General features: G+C 40.4%; 1 protein-coding gene across 1 annotated transcript in view; it reads left to right on the plus strand.

The window, feature by feature from the left end:
* Positions 1 to 2282: 2282 nt before the first annotated feature.
* Positions 2283 to 20553, plus strand: part of Dsg4 (desmoglein 4) — a 35647-nt gene continuing 17376 nt past the window's right edge. The window contains exons 1-7 of the mRNA NM_181564.2: positions 2283 to 2464; positions 12365 to 12400; positions 12932 to 13063; positions 15323 to 15478; positions 15787 to 15931; positions 17856 to 18022; positions 19047 to 19181. Of these exons, the coding sequence (NP_853543.1) occupies positions 2417 to 2464; positions 12365 to 12400; positions 12932 to 13063; positions 15323 to 15478; positions 15787 to 15931; positions 17856 to 18022; positions 19047 to 19181 (819 nt within the window). The 5' untranslated portion in view covers positions 2283 to 2416. The remainder of the gene's footprint in view (positions 2465 to 12364; positions 12401 to 12931; positions 13064 to 15322; positions 15479 to 15786; positions 15932 to 17855; positions 18023 to 19046; positions 19182 to 20553) is intronic.

Here is a 20553-nt window from a genome sequence, read left to right on the forward strand (position 1 = left end):
GACAAGATCGTTCAGCAGGTAAAGGTGCTTGCCACCGAGCCTGATAGCTGGGGTTTGAAAACTAGAATCCTAGGACTGACGTGGTAGAATGGCAGACCTGATTCCCTCAGGCTGTCTTCTGAGCTCCATGTTTGTTCCATGGTGCACACACACAATTAATTAATATAAAAAATAATTTAAGGACATAAACCTCTTTATTTATTTTTATTTGCTACCCACAGAGCACAATAGTTGAATACTGAAATTTCTAAATATGCTCCAACAGCCTCTGATATTCCCTTTATGAAAAGACCAAAAAAGGTTGTGTATATTAAGTCTACAAGTCCATTAAATTGAGACACTCTAATTCTCCTGTGCTTCTAGGATTCAAATTTTAAGCAGCTTTACATCTTAAGTTTCTGAGATACAAACCATCCGCACACGTGTTGACAAAATGTCTGTACCGTTAGAAACACACACTGGATCAATAGCCAAGGGACATTCCACATGCAGCACACTAACACAAATTCTCACTATCTTGCTTATTCCATGGTAACTTTGTGAATCGCAGGCAAATGCTATTTGCACTGCTGTTCTAGACAATCTATGCCAAACACCACGCCAACTCAAATGCCTGTTCTGGCATTAAACCCCCTGAAATAAACTGGAGCTGATCTCAAGCTGACTATTGTCCTCCCAACTGTGTGTTGAGACAGTGCAGTTAGTGCTTAGGTTAGAAATCCATTTTTAAGGGTTTAGTCACCATAGCACCTACCTTCAAATAACTTGGGACTATCTGAAGAAGCATTTTAAAACTGATACTAAACATGCTTTATTTGTTCACTTTACATAACTTTAAATTAGGCAGATAGTCTAAAATTAAAGCTTCACTCTGATAGGTGTCTTCAAATACTGTCTCTTTATAATGATTTATTTTTCCCACTATGTGAACAAAACTTCCTTCTGTCTTTCTTAAGAGCATTCCAAACATATAATTAATTTCTCTGATTTGGGCATACCACACGAGCCTTCTAACTGCCTATACTCTGCCTTATGCCTCTGAAGATGCTAAGCCAAGTTTCTCAAGGACCAAGCACTTTTGGAACTACTCCATTAGTATAGTCTGCCTAGTCTCTGCATTACGGTGACAAGGGACAAAAGGTGTAATTTCCCTTTGAAATTTTCCAGTCAGGGTGGATTAGCAATTAGAGAACATTTAGTTACATTTTCTTTCTACACTTGGTGTGGCTGTCAAACTGCATTTTTCCACTGTAGAGTGGAGACTCAACTCTCCATTCAAGGTGTGCCTTCACAAAGAAGAAGAAAGAAATTAGAAGACAAAAACGACCATCAAAATTATCTAGATACTATTTTGGTTTTTGTTTGCTCCTAAGTAATCTAATTTCTACATTCAGCTTATTAATAAATATGTATGAAGATTTAAAACACACACCCTCATTTCTGTTATTTACTCTACTTAATTTCTTGGCTTGAAATTGTCACCAATTTCTCATACAAATTCCATGAGCAGTAAGAAAACACAGTCCCATTGTATCATAGAGGTTTGCTTTCTGAAAGGAACACGCCAGTACCGGTTAAATCAGACTCCCTTCACCTTAAATGCCTATTCCAGGACATCTTTAAAATTGAAATTGCTTTTCAACCACAGGACTTCTTAAGTGGAAAGCAAAACTCACCAAAATGAAGAGACTTTTTAGCACTCATTTTTCCTCTCAGTGTCAGGCCTGGTGCCTTCTCAAAATGTCCTTTGCTAAAGGTTCCACTGCTTGAAGCTACTTGTATAGTGGACATGAGTGTGTGTGTGTGTGTGTGTGTGTGTGTGTGTGTGTGTATGAGTGTGTGTCTGAATGTTTTTTGTGTGTGTGAGTGAGAATGTATGTGTATTTCTTGTGAGAGAGAGGCTGTGTGTGTGTGTGTGTGTGTGTGTGTGTGTGTGTGTGTGTGTGTGTTGTTGTTGGTCCATGTAATTTTGCTTTTACAATGTTGGCAGTCAGAAGGAGCCTTCTAATTTTATTCGCCATGATGATAGGCCCTAGTGTTTTAATTATTTTTCATGTCGTGAGTAATTTATTATTCATTGGGTATCTTCCCTATAAATCTTGCCCTCACTCTGTAAGATTTTTCTTTGGTGTCCAACAAAGGGTTTCATTGCAATAAGAATCAAGGTGTGGCTAAGTTCTTACCCAGAGCCCAACAATGCCAGCCTTCCAGGCCAGCCCAGGAGCTTGGGGTGGAGAAACAGAGCCATTATAGAATATCTTCATCCCTGTGCCCAGGGAGCCCCACAGTTATCATCCATACCCTCCTGACAGGACATCTCCTAGTACAGCCTGCTTCAAGGACTAATCTGGGATTTGGAAGACTGGGACTAGAACGGATTCTCACTGGGGTTCAAGGCCAAGAGAGACTCGAAGCAATGGACTGGCTTCTCTTCAGAAATATTTGCCTTCTGATCTTATTTATGGTAAGTGGAAAATTGAGGTCTGGGAAGAAAAGGTCCAGCTCTTGTCTTTTCTGTCTACCTTCGGCTTTCTACATGGACTTTCTTATTTTTAATCTGCTTTCTACAAAGAACTAGCAAAGATCTTCATCTCTGTAGGTCCCCAAGACCTCTCTGTGGCATGAGGGACTAACTGGGATGAAGAACGAGAGAGACAGAGAGAGAGACAGAGAGAGAGAGAGAGAGAGAGAGAGACTGAATTAGGTTGACCTCAGCATGACATCAAACCAGTTAACACTAAGGAATTTCTAAACTCCATGATAGACAAAAAAAAAAAAAGAAAAGAAAAGAAAATCCACTTCTTTTTTTATTTATACTTAAATTAGACAGGTTGTTATGCAAATTCCAAGGGCTTCAAATCTGAAAGGAGCAAAAGTTGATCAAGCCCTATTCTGATAAACAGTTACTTCCCTGTGAGTTTCTTACTAAGAAGAGGACTGTCAACTGTGTCAAAATTATGTTGCAACTACTTATGAAATATTTAAGTCACATTAAAAAAGCATCCCTATAGGCCAGGAAGGAAACATTTAAATGGTCTGTTTATTTAAAGTAAACACTTGTGTCTTGGATATAGAATTACTTCTGTCCCACTCTGCAGTGGCCCAGGTGTGGATCACTTCCCACCACATAAACACAGCCAGCATCGTGTATTCTTGAAAGAAGACAACTACTTCTAATCCCATGTCTGTAGGGAAAGCCAAGCTCAGGATGGACAAGGAGTCAAACCATTTCCAATTAGAAAATTTTGTTTGAAGAAACAATTAAAACGGTTTAGACTGGATCAAATTTAAGTCAACTGATAATCAAATGACAGAGGAAATAAGTCAAAGTGCATCTTACAAATAAGATAAAGATAAGGAGAGGAAGGCATTTCTTTTTCAAAGAAAATCAAATAACTGGTTGTCTATCCATCTCTGAGAAATGACCACACGTGTGTGCTGACAAAAACTTGCAAAATGACACCCTTGCCAACTCAGGCAAGGGACATTATCCTGGTTCATCAGAACATTATTCTTAATAGTTCTATCAGCCAGGCCAAGAGATGCAGCCAGGCATGGCAGCCAGGCAGGGCTGGGAGGATGGGAACACAGCACTGGCCAGTTGGCACAGTAAGTTCATTCCGGAACTTACATTGTAAGGGGCTACAAATGTGGTACAGGTACTAACACTGCCCAAGAGCACAGAGTCTAAGCTTGAAATGGAACATGGGAACAGTGGAAGAACAGTCCATTCTCCATTTAAGAGACAGATTACTAAAACATTTCTTTAAAAAAAAAATAGAAAATGCCAAGTACCAGTGCAGTGGCCTATTACAATGGCCAGTTTAAACAAAAGAATCATTTAAAAAGGGGGAGCTGAAAGAAAATTCTAGAAGCTACAGGGTACTTCATAGCTAGTGTCAACTGTCAGTATGCTCCACTTGCTGTGCTTTTGTGGGCTATTTTCATATTTTTACTGTGGTATACCTTTGGGGGTAGGCACAGAAAACTACACCTCTCAAGATTTTAGACACACTCAATCTGACTTATGGCTTTCTGCACAGGTACGTTTAACAGTAAAATTGTTTAATTGAAGAGTTCATTTCTTTGATCTGGAATGAATATCATAATTTAGGTTCTCAGAATCTCCCTTGGGTAGTGCTCACTTATTTTCCCATCGTAATGTTAATGGTTACTGATGCTTAATTGTTTTTCAGTTCTCACTGAAACCGAAGTTTTTGTGTTAGGCCTTGATGGTAACTGTGTAAGATGTACACTCATGAACATTTGCAACAGCTTCCTTAAGATACCAGTTGTTAATGTCTGCAAATGGGGAGTAAAGATGTCTAGCATATGTCAAGACCAAAATGAGGAGAATCTATATAATATTGTGTGAAAATGCATGTTCTTCCTACTTTAGTCTGCTGTCATTGAACTCCGTCCTTTTTCCCATTAACTAAATTAAAGCCTGTCTAGGACATGATTTCAGCTTACTCTAATGGGGCGTGGCAACTTCTCAGGGTTACTGATTTTATGTCAGCTAGTTCTCAACCACAAGAAGTACTTAGAACACTTAGTACTTAGGTTTTGAGAGTCAGCCAATTAAAAGTACCCAAACTTGAAAGTTTCAGTGGGGCGTTTCCTTCCATCACTAGGTGCCTTACTATCTCTCGCCTATGGATACTCATTCATGTTCTTCTGACATAAGCCAATGAGGAACAATTGGCAGTCACCGAGACTCAGCTGTCCCAAGTTTGAGTCATGGCTCCCTTCAAAGAGGCTGTGTAGCTTTGGGAAAGCAATCTGTTCTTCCAGGGCTTTATTGTGCCCTGTGGAAACTGTGCACTTAGACATGATGTCACTAAGTTGCTTCCACAATAGAAACTCTGGACTCCTCTAATTACTACCACTAACAACTTATCCAATAGAAGTTCATGCTTGGCTATGGAATTTGGTTTTAACAAAATTTGCCTGGAGAATCGAAAGAGGTGGGCAATGTTGTAGGCTGTATAAATTTTATTAGGCAGGAATCACCAGAGGCTGAACAGTTATTAGACAAATGAGACCTATATTTTATAGAGTTAATAAGATTATAAAAAGCAGTCATTGATCAGATAAGGATTTTTACCGACACATGTTGACCAAGCATTCTACAAATGGTCCGTAAACATTCCAATCAAACACCCTGGTTCTTGGAAAGTAAAATATGTAGATGATGAAGAAAATGATATTATCTTACCCTAAGTTGAAAATAGGCATTAAAATTTAAGAGCATGCTTAGAACTAACCTAGCCTCATTAACTTAGTCCTCACAGTAAACAACATTATTTTGACACATAGAATGAAATTGGTCTTTTAAAAATTGGCAAACAAACTATCAGAAATTTAATGACAGGTGAAAAACACATTGTCTGATGTTCCCTTTGTGCCAAAGTAGAGAAAGCATTAAATGATTGGCTTTTGGCTGACTGTTACAGAAAGCTATGGTGTCCTCATCACATGGTAGACTGTTGAAACTAAGTCTGACTTATTTTTGGTAGTGGTGGTGGTGGTGATGGTATAAGGGGCTAAAGAGTTATATGTAGTACAATATTTGATAAGACAGCTGGGCAATTTTGTATTTTCACCTTCAAATTGTTGCATATTTTATGGCAGGAATTTTACATAAGAATAAGTTTTATATCCTAAGAAATAACTAGTATTGCAACCATACTATAATCACTAACTTTAGCACATCTTTTTTTCAATAATCTTTACCTAGAGAGAGAGTTGCAGGATAAAAATTCTGTCCTAATCCTTTGGACACAGTGGCTAGCCAGCCCATCTGAATCAGTGAATTCCATGCCCCTCGAAATACTCATAAAACAACAAACTCAGGGCCAGAAGGAGCACATGTGAGAAACAAATTTCAGACCTCTGACCTCTGGCCTCCAAACACATGAATACACTATGTGTGTGCGCACACACACACATAAACACACAACACAGATAGACAGAGATAAGTACACAGCCCAGATAGACAAAGATACAAACACACAGACACACACATACACCAGCTCTAAAAATATTAAATAGCTTTTTAGACTAAAATACTTTTTTTTTTTTGCTTCTTTTGGGTTGTTTGTTTGTTTGTTTGTGGTTTTGGTAGTGGTAAGTTTTTTTTCTTTGTTGTTGTTGCTGTTGTTGGTTGGTTGGTTGGTTGGTTGGCTTGGTTTTGTTTTTTTGAGATATGTTTTTTTGTGTAGCCTTGGCTATCCTGGAACTAGCTCTGTAGATCACACTGGCCTCAAACTCACAGAGCTCCACCTGCCTCTACCCTCCTGAGCGCAGGGATTAAAGTCTTGCACCAAAATTGCCTGCTTTTTTATTTGTACAAGACACTTGTCTTCCTTTAAGAACATCCTGCATCCTAAATACCTAGTTTTATGGTTTCTTGCTAAAGCCTAAGACCCAGGGAAAAGTTCTTTGAGATGCAGTTGGACCATTGACTAGCCTGTGGACACATTTCCTCCCTGCTCATAATGCTGTTGAAGCTGGAATTCCCCTCTGACGTAGACCAGCTCTGATGATAGGCCGTGAGACAGGAGTGACCAGCATAAAGCCCTGGAACATTACTTGCATGAGAAATGTTTGCCCTTCCTTTCTACATAGAAAATTACATGGCTTACAAACAAAAAGGCCAGTGCTTGGTATACCTTCAATTACAAACAAAAGTAGTATAATTAGGCTTGAACTTGGCATCTCTACCATAAGCCTAGGAATATGGTAACTGCTTTACTCAATAATTTTTATGAGCATTATTTGAGGAAGAACTGCTCATTAATAAGCTGGTCCTGGACGACTTCAAAATTGACTTCAAAAAGACAAGTCATTAAGAGGATGGGAAGAGCCTTATTCAGTAGCTCTTACTTCAAATATAAATATAAGATACAGAATATAAGGGACTAATGTATTTTAACATTGCAACGAGTGCAGAATATACTGCTGATGTAAAATTACCAAGTAGTCTGGGGAAGATATTGAAAGAAAACATAAGGCCCAGAAAAATTTCTGATATTTGGTAAAAGTAGATAGGAATGGAATATTGTATATCTTACTCTTCCTTTGAAAGTTAACATCAGGACTTGCTCTGCAGGCAAAGGCCTGTCATTTATTTTGTCGATGAAACACGTTTAGTGAATGACTAGATTCCGTTTCTAACATGAATCCTAGTCCATTCCATTAGCACATTTCCCATGCCCCCACTGATAGGCAGCTTTTATACAGACAATGAATTTCACATGAGCTTGGATGCCTTAAACCGAGATGAGGAGGAGTAGGGTCTGCAGAGTGTGGTCTGCCGTGGTCACCTTACATTGGTCACCTTGATATTCTGTTACCTTACAGCAACAAACTTACTGCTAACAGTGTTATTTTATGATAGTCTGAAAAGTAAATGCATTGCAATGAGAGAGAGACGGAGACAGAGAGACAGAGACAGAGAGAGGGGGGCTTATCATTCAGACTGTCTAAGACTGAATTCAATTCTTTAAGACCAAAATTCTTTTGGTTGCACTAAAATCTACTCCCGCCACACTTGGGGGATAATTCCAACCCTGGACATGCTTCTCTTATGGTGTCTGGTACATTCCAGATATATGGCAGACAGCATCTCATTATCTAAACTAAGTCTCCTTCCAAAAGTACAGTGAGCTATAAAACAAGGGCACCCAGAGAAGAAGGGTAGAAGATGAAAAGCAGTCTCAGCCTGAGGCCTACAGAAACAAACCCAGTTAGGAAGCCCACATCTCTCCTAAGTTATTTTGCTCCTTCAACAGCAGGTGCCTCTAATTCCCTTCTCTAGTCTACCACCCTGAGAACTGGTTAAACCAGTTCCCTTGTACGTGGGAGTCCTTAGGCAAGCTTTCCAGTCAAGCCACATCAGAGGAGAATGCCTGGCCCACATGTGTTCTAAAAAGGTGACTTTCCCAGGCAAGGGGTTTCTCCAGCTGTCCAGGAGCCCATAGCTATAGCTCACAGCTTGCCGTCCATGCAGCTCTGCTACTTGGCACAGCTTAGTGATCACTCTCCTCTACTGTTTCTTCTAAGGCATCCATTCCCAGATGTTTTCCTGCTAGGTCCATAGTCCCACAGGCTTGGCTCTTTCAAGGAGGCCTGAGCCTCAAGGGATTAGGATTCAGAGAGAAGTTGGCCACTGTGGCTATCATCAATAAAGCTAACTGAACATAGATCCCAAGGGTACCACACAGACCTCCATCAGACACAACATGAATTGTTGCCAGATAAGACATCTACCCAGAGATCTGGCACTGTAGGTGCCATGGCTTTATAAAGGTCAGTGGGAGAAGAGGGATGTTAAGGTTATAAGGATCATTGAGGCTGCCCTGAAGGCTGGTCATTCAGCAGTTGAGCTGGGCTCTGTGAAGAGGACAAGAGGTACTTATCTCTTTGAAATAAATTCCACATCTGGCTAGTGTGGCAAATTTCAGTTCTTTTGATTAGCCAGTACTTTTGTGTATAGAGGAACACCACACCCGCACTCTCCAATGCAGAGGGCCTCTTTCCTTTTCCCTTTCCTCCTCACAGATGTGCCTAGCATCTGCTGTACCTGTGCTTTCCACACCTGGACTCTATCTAGATGAAGATATATTTTGATCTGAAACAAGAAGAGCTAGGGGACTGCCTAAGGTCACCTACCAGCACCCAAAAAATTTCTGCTCATCTGTCTCTAACACATAGGAATTTGTCTCTGACAACAGTGCTTTGTGCCAGGTCAGATCACAATTTAAGGTATGACTGCCACTATGGGCTATCAGTTCTTTACCTTTAAATCTATATTGATTTAAGAGACTGGACAGTGGCTTGGTTGCAATCATAAGAAAATTCAGCAAGGTATTTTGATGAAGTGCGCAGTTATGTCAAATGGTCTAAGTGCAAAAATACTTTAAGATAATGTCTTCTAGATCCTCAGCTTTTGTGCACATGTCCATACACATATACATTAGGAGAACATATATGCATACGCACCTTTTCCTCAAGTCAACATAGTCCTCTTTTTTAAAAAGTCACACCATTCACCCTTAGCAAACAGAAGGATGTACAACAGGGCATTGTGAAATTATCTGAGAAAACAGACTATGAGATAGTCTCAGATGTGGTGGTGGCACTGACTCAAAAGACTCAGAAAGTTCTTGGAGAACCCTGTACCAGTAAAATGCTTTTGAACAGTCCAACAAACCTAGGTAGCCTGTAAGACTGGTAAGAAGTCACTTTAAAATGGTTTCAAGGATGGATTACTTTGTAGATTTAGGTTGTATAATTCAGAATAAGTTTAAAGAATGATCTGGGCCTGGTGGCATGGGCCTGTACTCCCAGCTAGCCAGGAAACTGAGGCAGGAGAAGCATAAGTAGAAGGTCCACCTAAGCCACCTAGTGGAATGCTGTCTCAAAAGTACAACAGATCCAGAGGCAGGGCTGAACACTTGCCTAGAGTCAGTCTTCAATGATGAGGAGAGAATCTGACACAGCCAAGAGAAAGTCCTAGTGATGCTGTCTGCATAGTAATACTAACAAGCACCCTTGAGACTGCACATACAAGCAAAGGATAAAGCCAAGTAAGGGCTGCTGTGATGCTCGTTTAATTCTAATAACAGGCTTACCCAAAGCAAGTTCTGGAAAACTCCATCCAGCTGTAGCAAGACGTTTCTGATCAACTTTTAGTTGCTACACTTAGTTCTTTCAAATCAGTATCTCCATATTCGCATATTGTCTATCAGTCACACTGCTTTTTATAATTGTAAAGCTAATCCAATCAGTTGGTTCATCAGTAGAAACAGGTTACTGGAGTTCAGGAGAAAATAGAAACTAAACAAATTCCAACTCAAAAGCACTTAGTTATCTGTTGTGTCTCTAACGGAGGGCAACACGTATCAAGTGACTGAGGCATTTAGAATTTATCTTTCCCAACCCTGACCTTACAATGAACAACTTTAGCTCTTAGTCATTATAGTAAGAACCCAGGGAGCACATCCTTCATTTCAACTATTGCCAAGGATCATGAATCAAAGCTGGGAAGGGCAGCTGTAAGTGAATGCAAACAGTCAGCGCATACACTGAGAGCATGGCGCACAAATGTGTTACCAAAATTCAGACAAATTGAAAGCAACTTGATAAAATTGATACAGATGACTGAAAACATCGTAAGGTGTTCAATAAAAAAATCATAATCAGCAGAACAGGGCCACATTCACTTGCTGTCCTAACACTGAATAAATGCCGTGTCAGCCTAGCAGGTTTGGAGGCAGGCAGAAACCAGGTGAGATCGTTCTCACTGCGTAGTGAAAATTACCTGGCAAATCTCTACTTGATTTATAAGCAGGACCCAGCTAAGACTCACTCTCGCTGCTTTCAAGTTAAATTAGACTATTGGTTGATTATAGCTCTGAAGCTCCCAGCTCCGCTTGTCTTCACCAAAGGTGGGTGGGGATGCAAGGCAATGATGCTTCTGTGGTTCTGTCTGAGATGGTGTCAGAAACAAAGCAGGGCAACTTCTAAGAACAGAGCAAAGAGTGTGATGCTGAGGGTGAGAATAGGAGTTTTCTAATGGGGTGAGGAGGTCCACATATGTCTGAGATCATGAGGCAGGCTACATGTGTGTGCTCACATATGTGTGTTTTTATTCAGTGTTTTGTGTGTGTGTGTGTGTGTGTGTGTGTGCAAACATGAACGTCAGAGGACTACTCTAGGTATTGTTTCTTTGATTCCTGCAACTTTTTTAGAGACAAGCTCTCTTGTTGGCCTGGAATTCACCAAAAATGTGTCGGTGTGTCAGTTTCCACCTGCCTCTACTATCCACATCACCACCCATGGAATTACAAGCCTAAACCACGATAGCTGGCTTGTAACATAGGTTTTGACATGGAATTGAGCACGGGTTCTCATACTTGGGAGGCAAAAGACTTAGCCACAGAGTCATCTTTCCAAAATTTTCTGGGTAATGATTTCACACGCTCATTGACCTAATATTACTGAGGTGGAAACTGGATGTTAGATTTAGTCTGTAGTCTTCGTTCTGGGGTGTGTGTGGTTCTTAGTTACTCTAATTTCCCACTGACCAAAACGAACAAATAGCTACTAATGTGATCTGTAAGGCAGCCACCAAAGCAGATGTCTACAGTATTCACTGACACAGAACCTTACAACAACAATCACTGAGTACAAACAGCAAATTGTAAAATTATATGTATAGTTTCTTCCAACCAAAACAACCTCAACTATATACTTAAGTGTTTGCAAAAAAAAAAAAATCAAAGAGAAATTTTGCTTTCTGAATAGTAAGATTCTTTTTGCTTTTCTAATAAAACTCTAACCTTGAATCAAGACCGTAGTTATAAAACAGTACATTCTGTGCAACCAAGGCATAGTGTCTTCCACTAAATACTGATCTTCCTTCGCAGACTTAGACACTTTATTAATGTCTAATGAGATTCCATGTGCAGGAGACAGTGAAAGAAGAGGAGACTCAATGCCCACTGGCGGATTGCTAATTCTCTGTTGCCATTCCTGATTCATCTGCCATTTCAAGCCCCATTTTGCCCTATTTCCCCCTGCACTCACTCTCATCCGTCAGAATCCACTCTGTGTCCATATCAGGTGACATGCTCCCAGTTCTTGAAATCCTCTTCTAGCTGAAGTTCATGATAGCATCTTACCATCGCCCCAAGTCTTCCCAGCACCCTCAGACTGCCAAGTTCTTCTGGACAAAACACAAAAGATCTGCTCATTCTGGTTTTCCCATCCCAACATGTCTATAGACTCTTCTTCGGCTATGGAATAGTGGTTTTATTTCTGATTCTCTCTCTCCCTCTCTCTCCCTCTCTCTCCCTCTCTCTCTCTCTCTCTCTCTCTCTCTCTCTCTCTCTCTCTCTCTCTCTCTGTGTGTGTATACATGCATGTATGGAGATCAGAGGTTAAAATTCCTATTTTTTTTTTCAAGTTAGAATCTTTCACTGAACCTGGAGCTTTCTTTTTGCCTAGGTTGGTTGGCCAACAGACCCAGGATCTACCACCCTAGGTCAAGTATTACAGATACTTACCACGGTGCCTAGCTTTTACAGGAAGTGTGGGCAGGGCTTCATCCTTGCATGGAAAGCATTTTACCCACTGAGCCATATCCTCAACCCGAGTTATCTTTTTGTATTATTTTAAAGTTCAAAAGGCTTTTAAGGACAAAAAAAAACCAGATTTGTATTGCTTATTTTTTACTACCAATTGTATTTTACATTATTAAATATATATATATACTTAAGAAATGATAAAGGAATATCATAATTCTGCTTCTATTGGATTATGCAAATGTATGCTAATGCTTTGCCTTCTCTTACAGGTGGTACTGGGAGTAAACAGTGAATTTATCGTTGAGGTAATGTATAACAACCATCATCTCTATTGAAAATGAGAAGAAAATTAGATGGTAAAGCTCATTGTGTATTACAAATTGAAATATTAGAAGCTGTAGTTATCCTGACAAAAGTATAAGACAGAACCTGGGCCTAACTGAAAGAGCAGGAGGAAGGCTGTGCGTCCAGCTTTCTATGCCTGTCAGGCATGGTTTCCAGAGCTTGTCTTAGCAACTTCTTCTCTTCAAACATGGTAGTAGCCAATTGACAAGTTTCTCAGCCTACAGCAGAGCATATGAAAGATACCACTGATACTCTGTAAATGAACAAAAGATGCAAAGTTAAAAATGCATGAAGGGGATCTTCTAGAGACATGAGACCATCCCAACACAGTTAGGGGTGGAGAGGTTAAGTCTGTCCAGAATTATAAATTAGAAAAATCAATTCCTTTATTCCTCAATTTTATCATTTCCTCTGGACACATCTTACAATGTTAAGCACTTAAGAACACGGACACCTAACACTATAAGAAACATGATTCATTTTTGCTTTAGGTAAAAGAATTAGACATTGAAAATGGCACAACAACCTGGCAGACTGTCAGAAGACAAAAGCGGGAGTGGATCAAGTTTGCGGCAGCCTGTCGGGAGGGCGAGGACAACTCCAAGAGGAATCCAATTGCCAGAGTGAGTGATGGAAGAAGCAGGGGTAGCCTGAGCTCATAGCAGACACATTTGCATTTGGAAAGCTCTAGAATATCTCAAGGACTTGCAGCCTTCAGCAGCCCACAGAGATTTTTAAAAGGATGGCTTGCTGTCATTGGCCAGTGCTGATCAGATGTTATTTTTTCAATGTGTGTGCATGCAAATGCACTTATGTGTGTGCACACATGCATCTGTGAGAAAGTATCTGAGGAGGACATTCAATGACCTCAGCTGGGTCCCTCAGAGCTGTATTCTCACCTTGTTCTCACTGACCTGGAGCTCACCAATTAGGCTAGGCTAGCCCCAGGGATCTACCTGTCTCAACTTGCCGCGTACCTGGACACACATACCACCATGCCCAGGCTTCTTTAATGTGGGTTCTAGGGATCAAACACTGGCCCTCATGGACACTATTAAATATCCCAACCTTATCAATAAGTTATTCTGAAAGACAGACTTGGATCTCCAGCACGAGTGGATGGACCTGTCTCCTGCACTCTGCTCTTTGTTCCCTGCACATGTCACAGGTTTATGACAGCGGGAGACCGACTCCAAAACAAGTGTATAAAGTACAGATGATGCTGCAAATGAAAACCAAATCTCTAAGCCCTGAAACTAAGAGTGTTTTTATAAAGAAAATTTCAATTACATTTGTATGAGAGGCAGGGATAGGAAACACAGTATGATAGAAAGAATGTGTGTCTCTGTGGGGCATGGGGGAGGGAGACAGAGACGGAGAGAGAGAGAGAGAATATAACAAAGAACAACTTGTAGGACTCTCTCCTTCCATCAGGTGGGTTTTGAGGCAAAAATTCAGCCTGTCAGGCTTGGCAGTAAATACATTTACCCAGGGAGCAATCTCACTGGCCATGAAAGCTACAAGCAAAGGCTAGCAATGAGAAAGAAATACTATAAGAAGAACATGCACTTATTCCATCCATGAAAAATTGGAGGCCACTTAATTCTGGGCATCTTGACCCTGGACCTTGACTGAAATCAAGGAAGGTTGTCCACCAAATTCCTTCTTTACAGCTTTAGACTGAAAGCAGAGCAAGTGTCCTCAAGGGTGTTGCACTATGTTCAAGAAAGAGATGCACCCTCATCAACATCCAGATTTGAGGAAAACTTAACTCTTCACAAATTATAGAGCTGTTGCCCTGGTTGTATTTTCCTTGGGGGAATTGCTAGGTTTTCTCCTAAGTAGAAAAGATCTTTAGAACTGAGATAACCAATGATGTATTCCCAGCTTCTTTGAATTGTGATGTTTAGGTAGCAAATCTTAGGAATTTAATACATAATCTCTTCTGCAATATATAGGAAAGGTAAGATTCCAAAATGTTAATGGTTTAAATTTGTGATCAATGGAAATAAAACTATTAAAACAAAACCCTCATGATATATATATATATATATATATATATATATATATATAATTTTATATCATGTTATATCATTTTATATCATTATAAGCTTCTAAGCAGAGTAATACTAATATAAAATAAATTCTTTCTTAAAAAAAAATCTAAAGAGACACTGGGGATCTAGAGGAGTTGGTAGAGTACTTGCCTACCATGCATTTTTGGGTTCTGTCCCTAGACCTACATGAAACCAGGCATGCTGCCTCATGCCTGTCCTTCCAGCTCTGGAGGGAGTGGAGGAAAAAGGATCAGAATTCATGGTCATCTTCAGGAAGGTTGAGGCTCACTTAGGCTTTTTCAAATATGAAAGCAAGGGAGGCAGGCTGCAGAGATGGCTCAGTAATTAATAATGCATATGGTTCTTGTGGAGGACTTGAACTCAGTTCTCAACCTCCATTTCAGGTGGCTTGCACTGGTCTCTAATTCCAGCTTCAGGAGAGACTGATGCCTATGGCCTCCAAGGGCACCTGTATTCATATAAACACACACACCCACACACACATACTTTTATTTAAAAAACTAAATGAAGTAAAACAAAACCACTAGAGATTTGGCTTCTTTTTTCAGGCTTTCTATGCAAACAAAATCAGAGAATTAACAGTAAATATCAACTATATGTGTACTATGCACATATCCATCATACAGAAATTGCACATGCATGCACAAGTGCACACACACACACACACACACACACACACACGCACACACACTGTTGTATAATCCTACAATGAGCTTTTGAGCTAATGTCATTTTTCCCACCACAGTTTGAAGCTTGGAGAGGCTCAGTTGTGTTAGGTCCCAACCCCAGCCATCTCTCTTGTAGATTAGATCAGACTGTGAAGTAAGCCAGAGGATAACCTATCGAATCTCTGGAGCGGGGATTGATCGGCCACCTTACGGAGTGTTCACCATCAACCCTCGGACTGGAGAAATCAATATTACCTCAGTGGTGGACAGAGAGATAACCCCACTGTTCCTGGTAAGTCCTGGTCATGGATTTTTATTAATTTTTTAAAAAATGTTTCCCTCCTTTTAAAAAAAAAGGAAAATTAATCAAGTCGGTGGATTAAAAATAATATAGTAGATTGAAACAATTAAAAGATTTGAAAGAGTAAGAAAAGTCTGAAGGAGCTAAGTTGGTGTCCCATGTACTACACCTGTTTATGAACAAGTTCCAATATCATTTCAATAGCTAGGTTCCAGTATAGTCTGAATTGTATTTCATATTCTGAGAAATATTATTTCAAGAGTGTTGCTAATTAAGCAGCTTTGCTCTGCTTTGCCCAGATCCATTGCCGAGCTCTCAACTCCCGAGGAGAAGACTTGGAGAGACCACTGGAGCTCAGAGTGAAAGTCATGGATGTGAACGACAACCCCCCAGTCTTCACTCAGAATGTGTACACAGCCAACATTGAAGAGAACAGCGACGCCAGTGAGTATGCACCGCCCCTTTACGGCACTGTCTGCTCACCTCCTCCTCAGAAGCCTGGGAAGACTGGCATGCCAGCTTACTCAACTATCAGCAAAAGCCAAGCTCCCTATGGAATAAAACAAACATTCTAGTGTTTAGCAATAGAAAATATACAGTTAAAATGCTAGATGACTCTTACACATGCAGTTGAGCCAGTGTTCAGCATCATTCTCGGAAATGGGTGAGTTGACTTACTCTGAAGAAGTAAACTGAGAAAACCAAAAACCACAACAGACTCCATTCCGATCTATGGCTCGAAAAGTCATAGCTGAACCATAAGAGGGAGAAAAGGGGCAGGAGGCAGTCTCTCCATCAGAGTCACCACTGAGCTATCATGTCTTCAGGCAGCAAAAGACATTTTCTTCTCTCTCCCTCTCTCTATTCTTTCTAGGTCTCTCTCTGTTTCTCTCTCTCTGTGTTTCTCTCTCTCTCTGTTTCTCTCTCTCTGTTTCTCTCTCTCTGTCTCTCTCTCTCTCTCTCTCTCTCTGTCTCTCTCTCTCTCTCTCTCTCTGTCTCTCTCTCTCTCTGCCTTTTCTCCCATTTCTCTCCATCCTGCTTCATTCCAAACCCAAGCCTAGTGCCTCCCCGTGTTCTCTTTGTCTTACTTTTTTCCCTTCTTACTTTTATGCTTCTTTGCTGCTGCTACTACCTTCCCCTCGCTCTCCTCCCTCTCTACCTACTTCCATCTCTTTCTGATCCTCAGATACTTCTTTACCTTTCAGTTCTGCATCTCACATTCTACCTTGAAAGACATTACAGAGGCAATAATAGCAAAATTGAATAGAAAGACAGAAAAACACATACATTTTGAACATACAGAGTAAGAAAGCATGGAAAGGCAGAAAGGTTTTGTGTAAGGGACACAAGAGAGGTGGTTGGGAGCAGGGGCCTTAGCTTCTTGCTGACATTCCTCAGAGCAGCCTTGGTGAGGGAAAAGGAGAAAGTCACACCCAGTTCAGTGCTATTTTCTCCTCCTCCTCCTCTTCCTCCTCCTCTTCCTCCTCCTCTTCCTCCTCCTCCTGTGAGCACAGCTTGAACACAATCACCTTCAGGACCAGGACACACCTTCATAAACTCCAAACTCCTGGTGCCCATGCTTTTTCTGTTTAATGGCACCAAGATTCTCTGCAGTAGGGTCTTCGCTTTGAGGTCTGTGAAATGAAATATTGGCCAATTCTGAAAAATTAACCCTGCAGATGGATGTTGCCAGTAGGCATGGTCCACAGGGCCTGTTCTTTCTCTGCATAAAAAATTAGAACTTTTTATATTTCTCTGATAAATTACTCATTGTGATAACTATATAACTTTTACTTTGACAAATTATCTTCTACTGCAAACAGTAATAATTCTGCTATAAGTGACAATTAGCAATATACATATTTACCAGTTGTGATAACATGTGCCTTTGATCCAAGCACTCCAAAGGCAAAGGTAGACACACCTGCTCTACAGAGATACCCTGTCTCAAAAAAGATAAGCAATAAATGATTGCAATGTTAAATTCAACTAAGTTATCAACTTCTTAATTAAACAATAGAAAATAATTTCACAAGTCCATGGTAAAAACAAATCTGATCAAATCACTTCCTTCGGCTTTATGACACTCTACTGAACTTTTTCATTTATTAAGGGATACCAGTTTGTTCCTAACATCATTAACAAAATGAAAGAATAAACTACCAAGAATTTCATATGTTAGCTACTTTTATTTTTGTAACTACTGATGTGGGTGATGCAACTCCTTGCTGTAAGCTACAGTAGCGTACTCTCAAGGAAGTCGGGAAAATTCAAGGAAAGACCAGCCACTCTCTTTTTATACCTAATGCCTGGAGGGATTGAATCTAGTAGAATTTCAACCATTCTCTACCTCCATCCTTACTTATAGATGCACTGGTGGTAAAGTTAAGTGCCACAGATGCAGATGAAGACAATCACTTGAATTCTAAAATTGCATACAAGATCATCTCCCAGGAGCCTGCTGGTGCACCCATGTTCATGGTGAACAGGTACACTGGAGAAGTCCGCACGATGTCCAATTTCCTTGACAGAGAGGTAAAGCCTTCTATGAATGAATGGTAACAATGAATTTGGTTTTGTAAAGACAAAGATGAGATAAATTGTGTGTGACCTTAGTCCAGTGCTCAGGAGGAAAGGAAAAATACTCTAGTCATTTTTAATGAAAATTAAATGGTCAGTGATACAGATTTCGTTTTATGCACCTATTAAAAAACAAATAATGGCACTGGGTCATTGTCTTAGTCAGGGTTTCTATTCCTTCACAAACATGACCAAAAAGCAAGTTGGGGAGGAAAGTATTTATTCAGCTTACACTTCTTTTTTGTTTGTTTGTTTGTTTGTTTTTATTAGGTATTTATTTCATTTACATTTCCAATGTTATCCCAAAAGTCCCCCACATCCTCTCACACACACTCCCCCACCCACCCACTCCCACTTCTTGGCCCTGGCGTTCCCCTGTACTGAGGCATATAAAGTTTGCAGGACCAATGGGCCTCTCTTTCCACTGGTGGCCGACTAGGCCATCTTCTGATACATATGCAGCTAGAGATATAAGCTCTGGGTGGGGGAGGGGGGTACTGGTTAGTTCATATTGTTGTTCCACCTATAGGGTTGCAGATCCCCCCCCCAGCTCCTTGGGTACTTTCTCTAGCTCCTCCATTGAGGGCCCTGTGATCCATCCAATAGCTGACTGTGAGCATCCACTTCTGTGTTTGCTAGGCCCTGGCATAATCTCACAAGAGACAGCTATATCAGGGTCCTTTCAGCAAAATCTTGCTAGTGTATGCAATGGTGTCAGTGTTTGGAGGCTGATTATGAGATGGATCCCTGGGTATGGCAGTCTCTAGATGGTCCTCAGCTTACACTTCTACATTGCTGTTCATTACCAAAGGAAGTCAAGACAGGAATTCAATCAGGTCAGGAAGTAGGAGCTGATACAAAGGTCATGGAGGGATGTTACTTACTGGCTTGCTTGAGTTCCAGATATAGTCAAGTTGACAACCAGGAATAGCCACTAAAAAATTGCTAAGCCTTCTAATTCGTTTTCATTCTAATTAAGCAACACAGTATGTACAATCTACTGGTGAGGGGCTCAGATCGGGATGGAGCCACAGATGGGCTGTCCTCTGAATGTGACTGCAGAATCAAGATTTTGGATGTCAATGATAATTTCCCCATCTTGGAGAAGACCTCAGTAAGTCATTATTCTAATTATCTTTCTCCCCTGTTAATGATCAGTTTGTCTTTATGCTTATTCAGAAGCCTGGCTGTTATAGCGTGGAAGAACTCAGCTTTATTATATAAACTTTAGCATTTCTTATGAATGGTAACATATCTATATGTTTGTCTTTTTATTTTTTAACATTTGATACTTTACTTTAGAATATTTTGTTTTATTTTTAACTTTTAATTTTTATTTTTATTTCTGTCTGCATTGGTGTTTTGCCTACTTGTATGCCTGTGTTGGGGTGTCAGTTTCCCAGGAACTAAAGTTACAGACAATTGTGAGCTGCCATGTAGATGCTGGGAATTGAAACTGGGTCTTCTGGAAGAGCAGCCAGTGCTCTTAACTGCTGAGCCACTTCTCTACCCATATCTTTTTATTTTCATTTACATTTATTTACTGTGTGTGTGTGTGTGTGTGTGTGTGTGTGTGTGTGTGTGTGATGTGTGTGATGTGTCAGCACACATGTGCCATGGTACACATATAGAAGTCAGAGGACAACTTGCAGGAGTTGGTTCTCTCCTTATACCATGTAGGTCCCAAGGTTCAAACTCTGGTTATAAGTCTTGGCAGGAGGTGTCTTAACCCACTGAGCCATCTTTCCTGCCCCTATATATTTATCTTTGACTCATCGTTCCAAGCAAACCTCCTCTGTAAAACCAGTCCCCTCCACATACTCTACTCACAGAAATGTGGGTAGTCTTCTGATCCAATGAAACAGTAGTAGCACTTTTGTATAAGCATTGCTGAGTTAATTATACTAGAGTCCCAGACATCCTCAACTCCCATCCTCACCTTCATCACAAAGTATCATAAATCTGTGACTAGAGATGTAGTGTAGTTGGCAGAATGGTTGCCTAGCATGATTGGAGCCCTGAGTTTGATCTCCAGAAACAATGTTGCCGGGCATACCTGTAGTCAGGGCTCTTGGGAGGTAAAAGAAAAAGGAGCACAAGTTCAAGGTCATTCTCAGCCACATAACAAAGTCAAGACTAGCCTGGGCCATGTGAGACCTTAAGTTAGAAAAAAATTACAAAATCCAAATAACAGAGCCAAGAATGGCTTGTCACCTGTTTTAATAAAAATATTTCCTCCTCCTCCTCCTCCTCCCCTTGCTCCTCCCCCTTCCTCTTCCTCTTCTTTCTTCTTCTTCATTCTTCTCCCATGTTGTCTCTCACTACCTTGTGCTGTAACAGTGACATGACAAGCAGTGCCTGTGAAGAGTTTGTGGCCCACAAAGTCCAATGTTTACTACTTGGCCATTAACAGGTTATTTTAAAATATGTCATTATTTATTTAAAAGATAAAAGTAAATCAAAAATAAATATGAAAAAAATGAAGC

This window comes from Mus musculus, chromosome 18, assembly GCF_000001635.26.
Source record: "Mus musculus strain C57BL/6J chromosome 18, GRCm38.p6 C57BL/6J".
Lineage (NCBI taxonomy): Eukaryota > Metazoa > Chordata > Mammalia > Rodentia > Muridae > Mus > Mus musculus.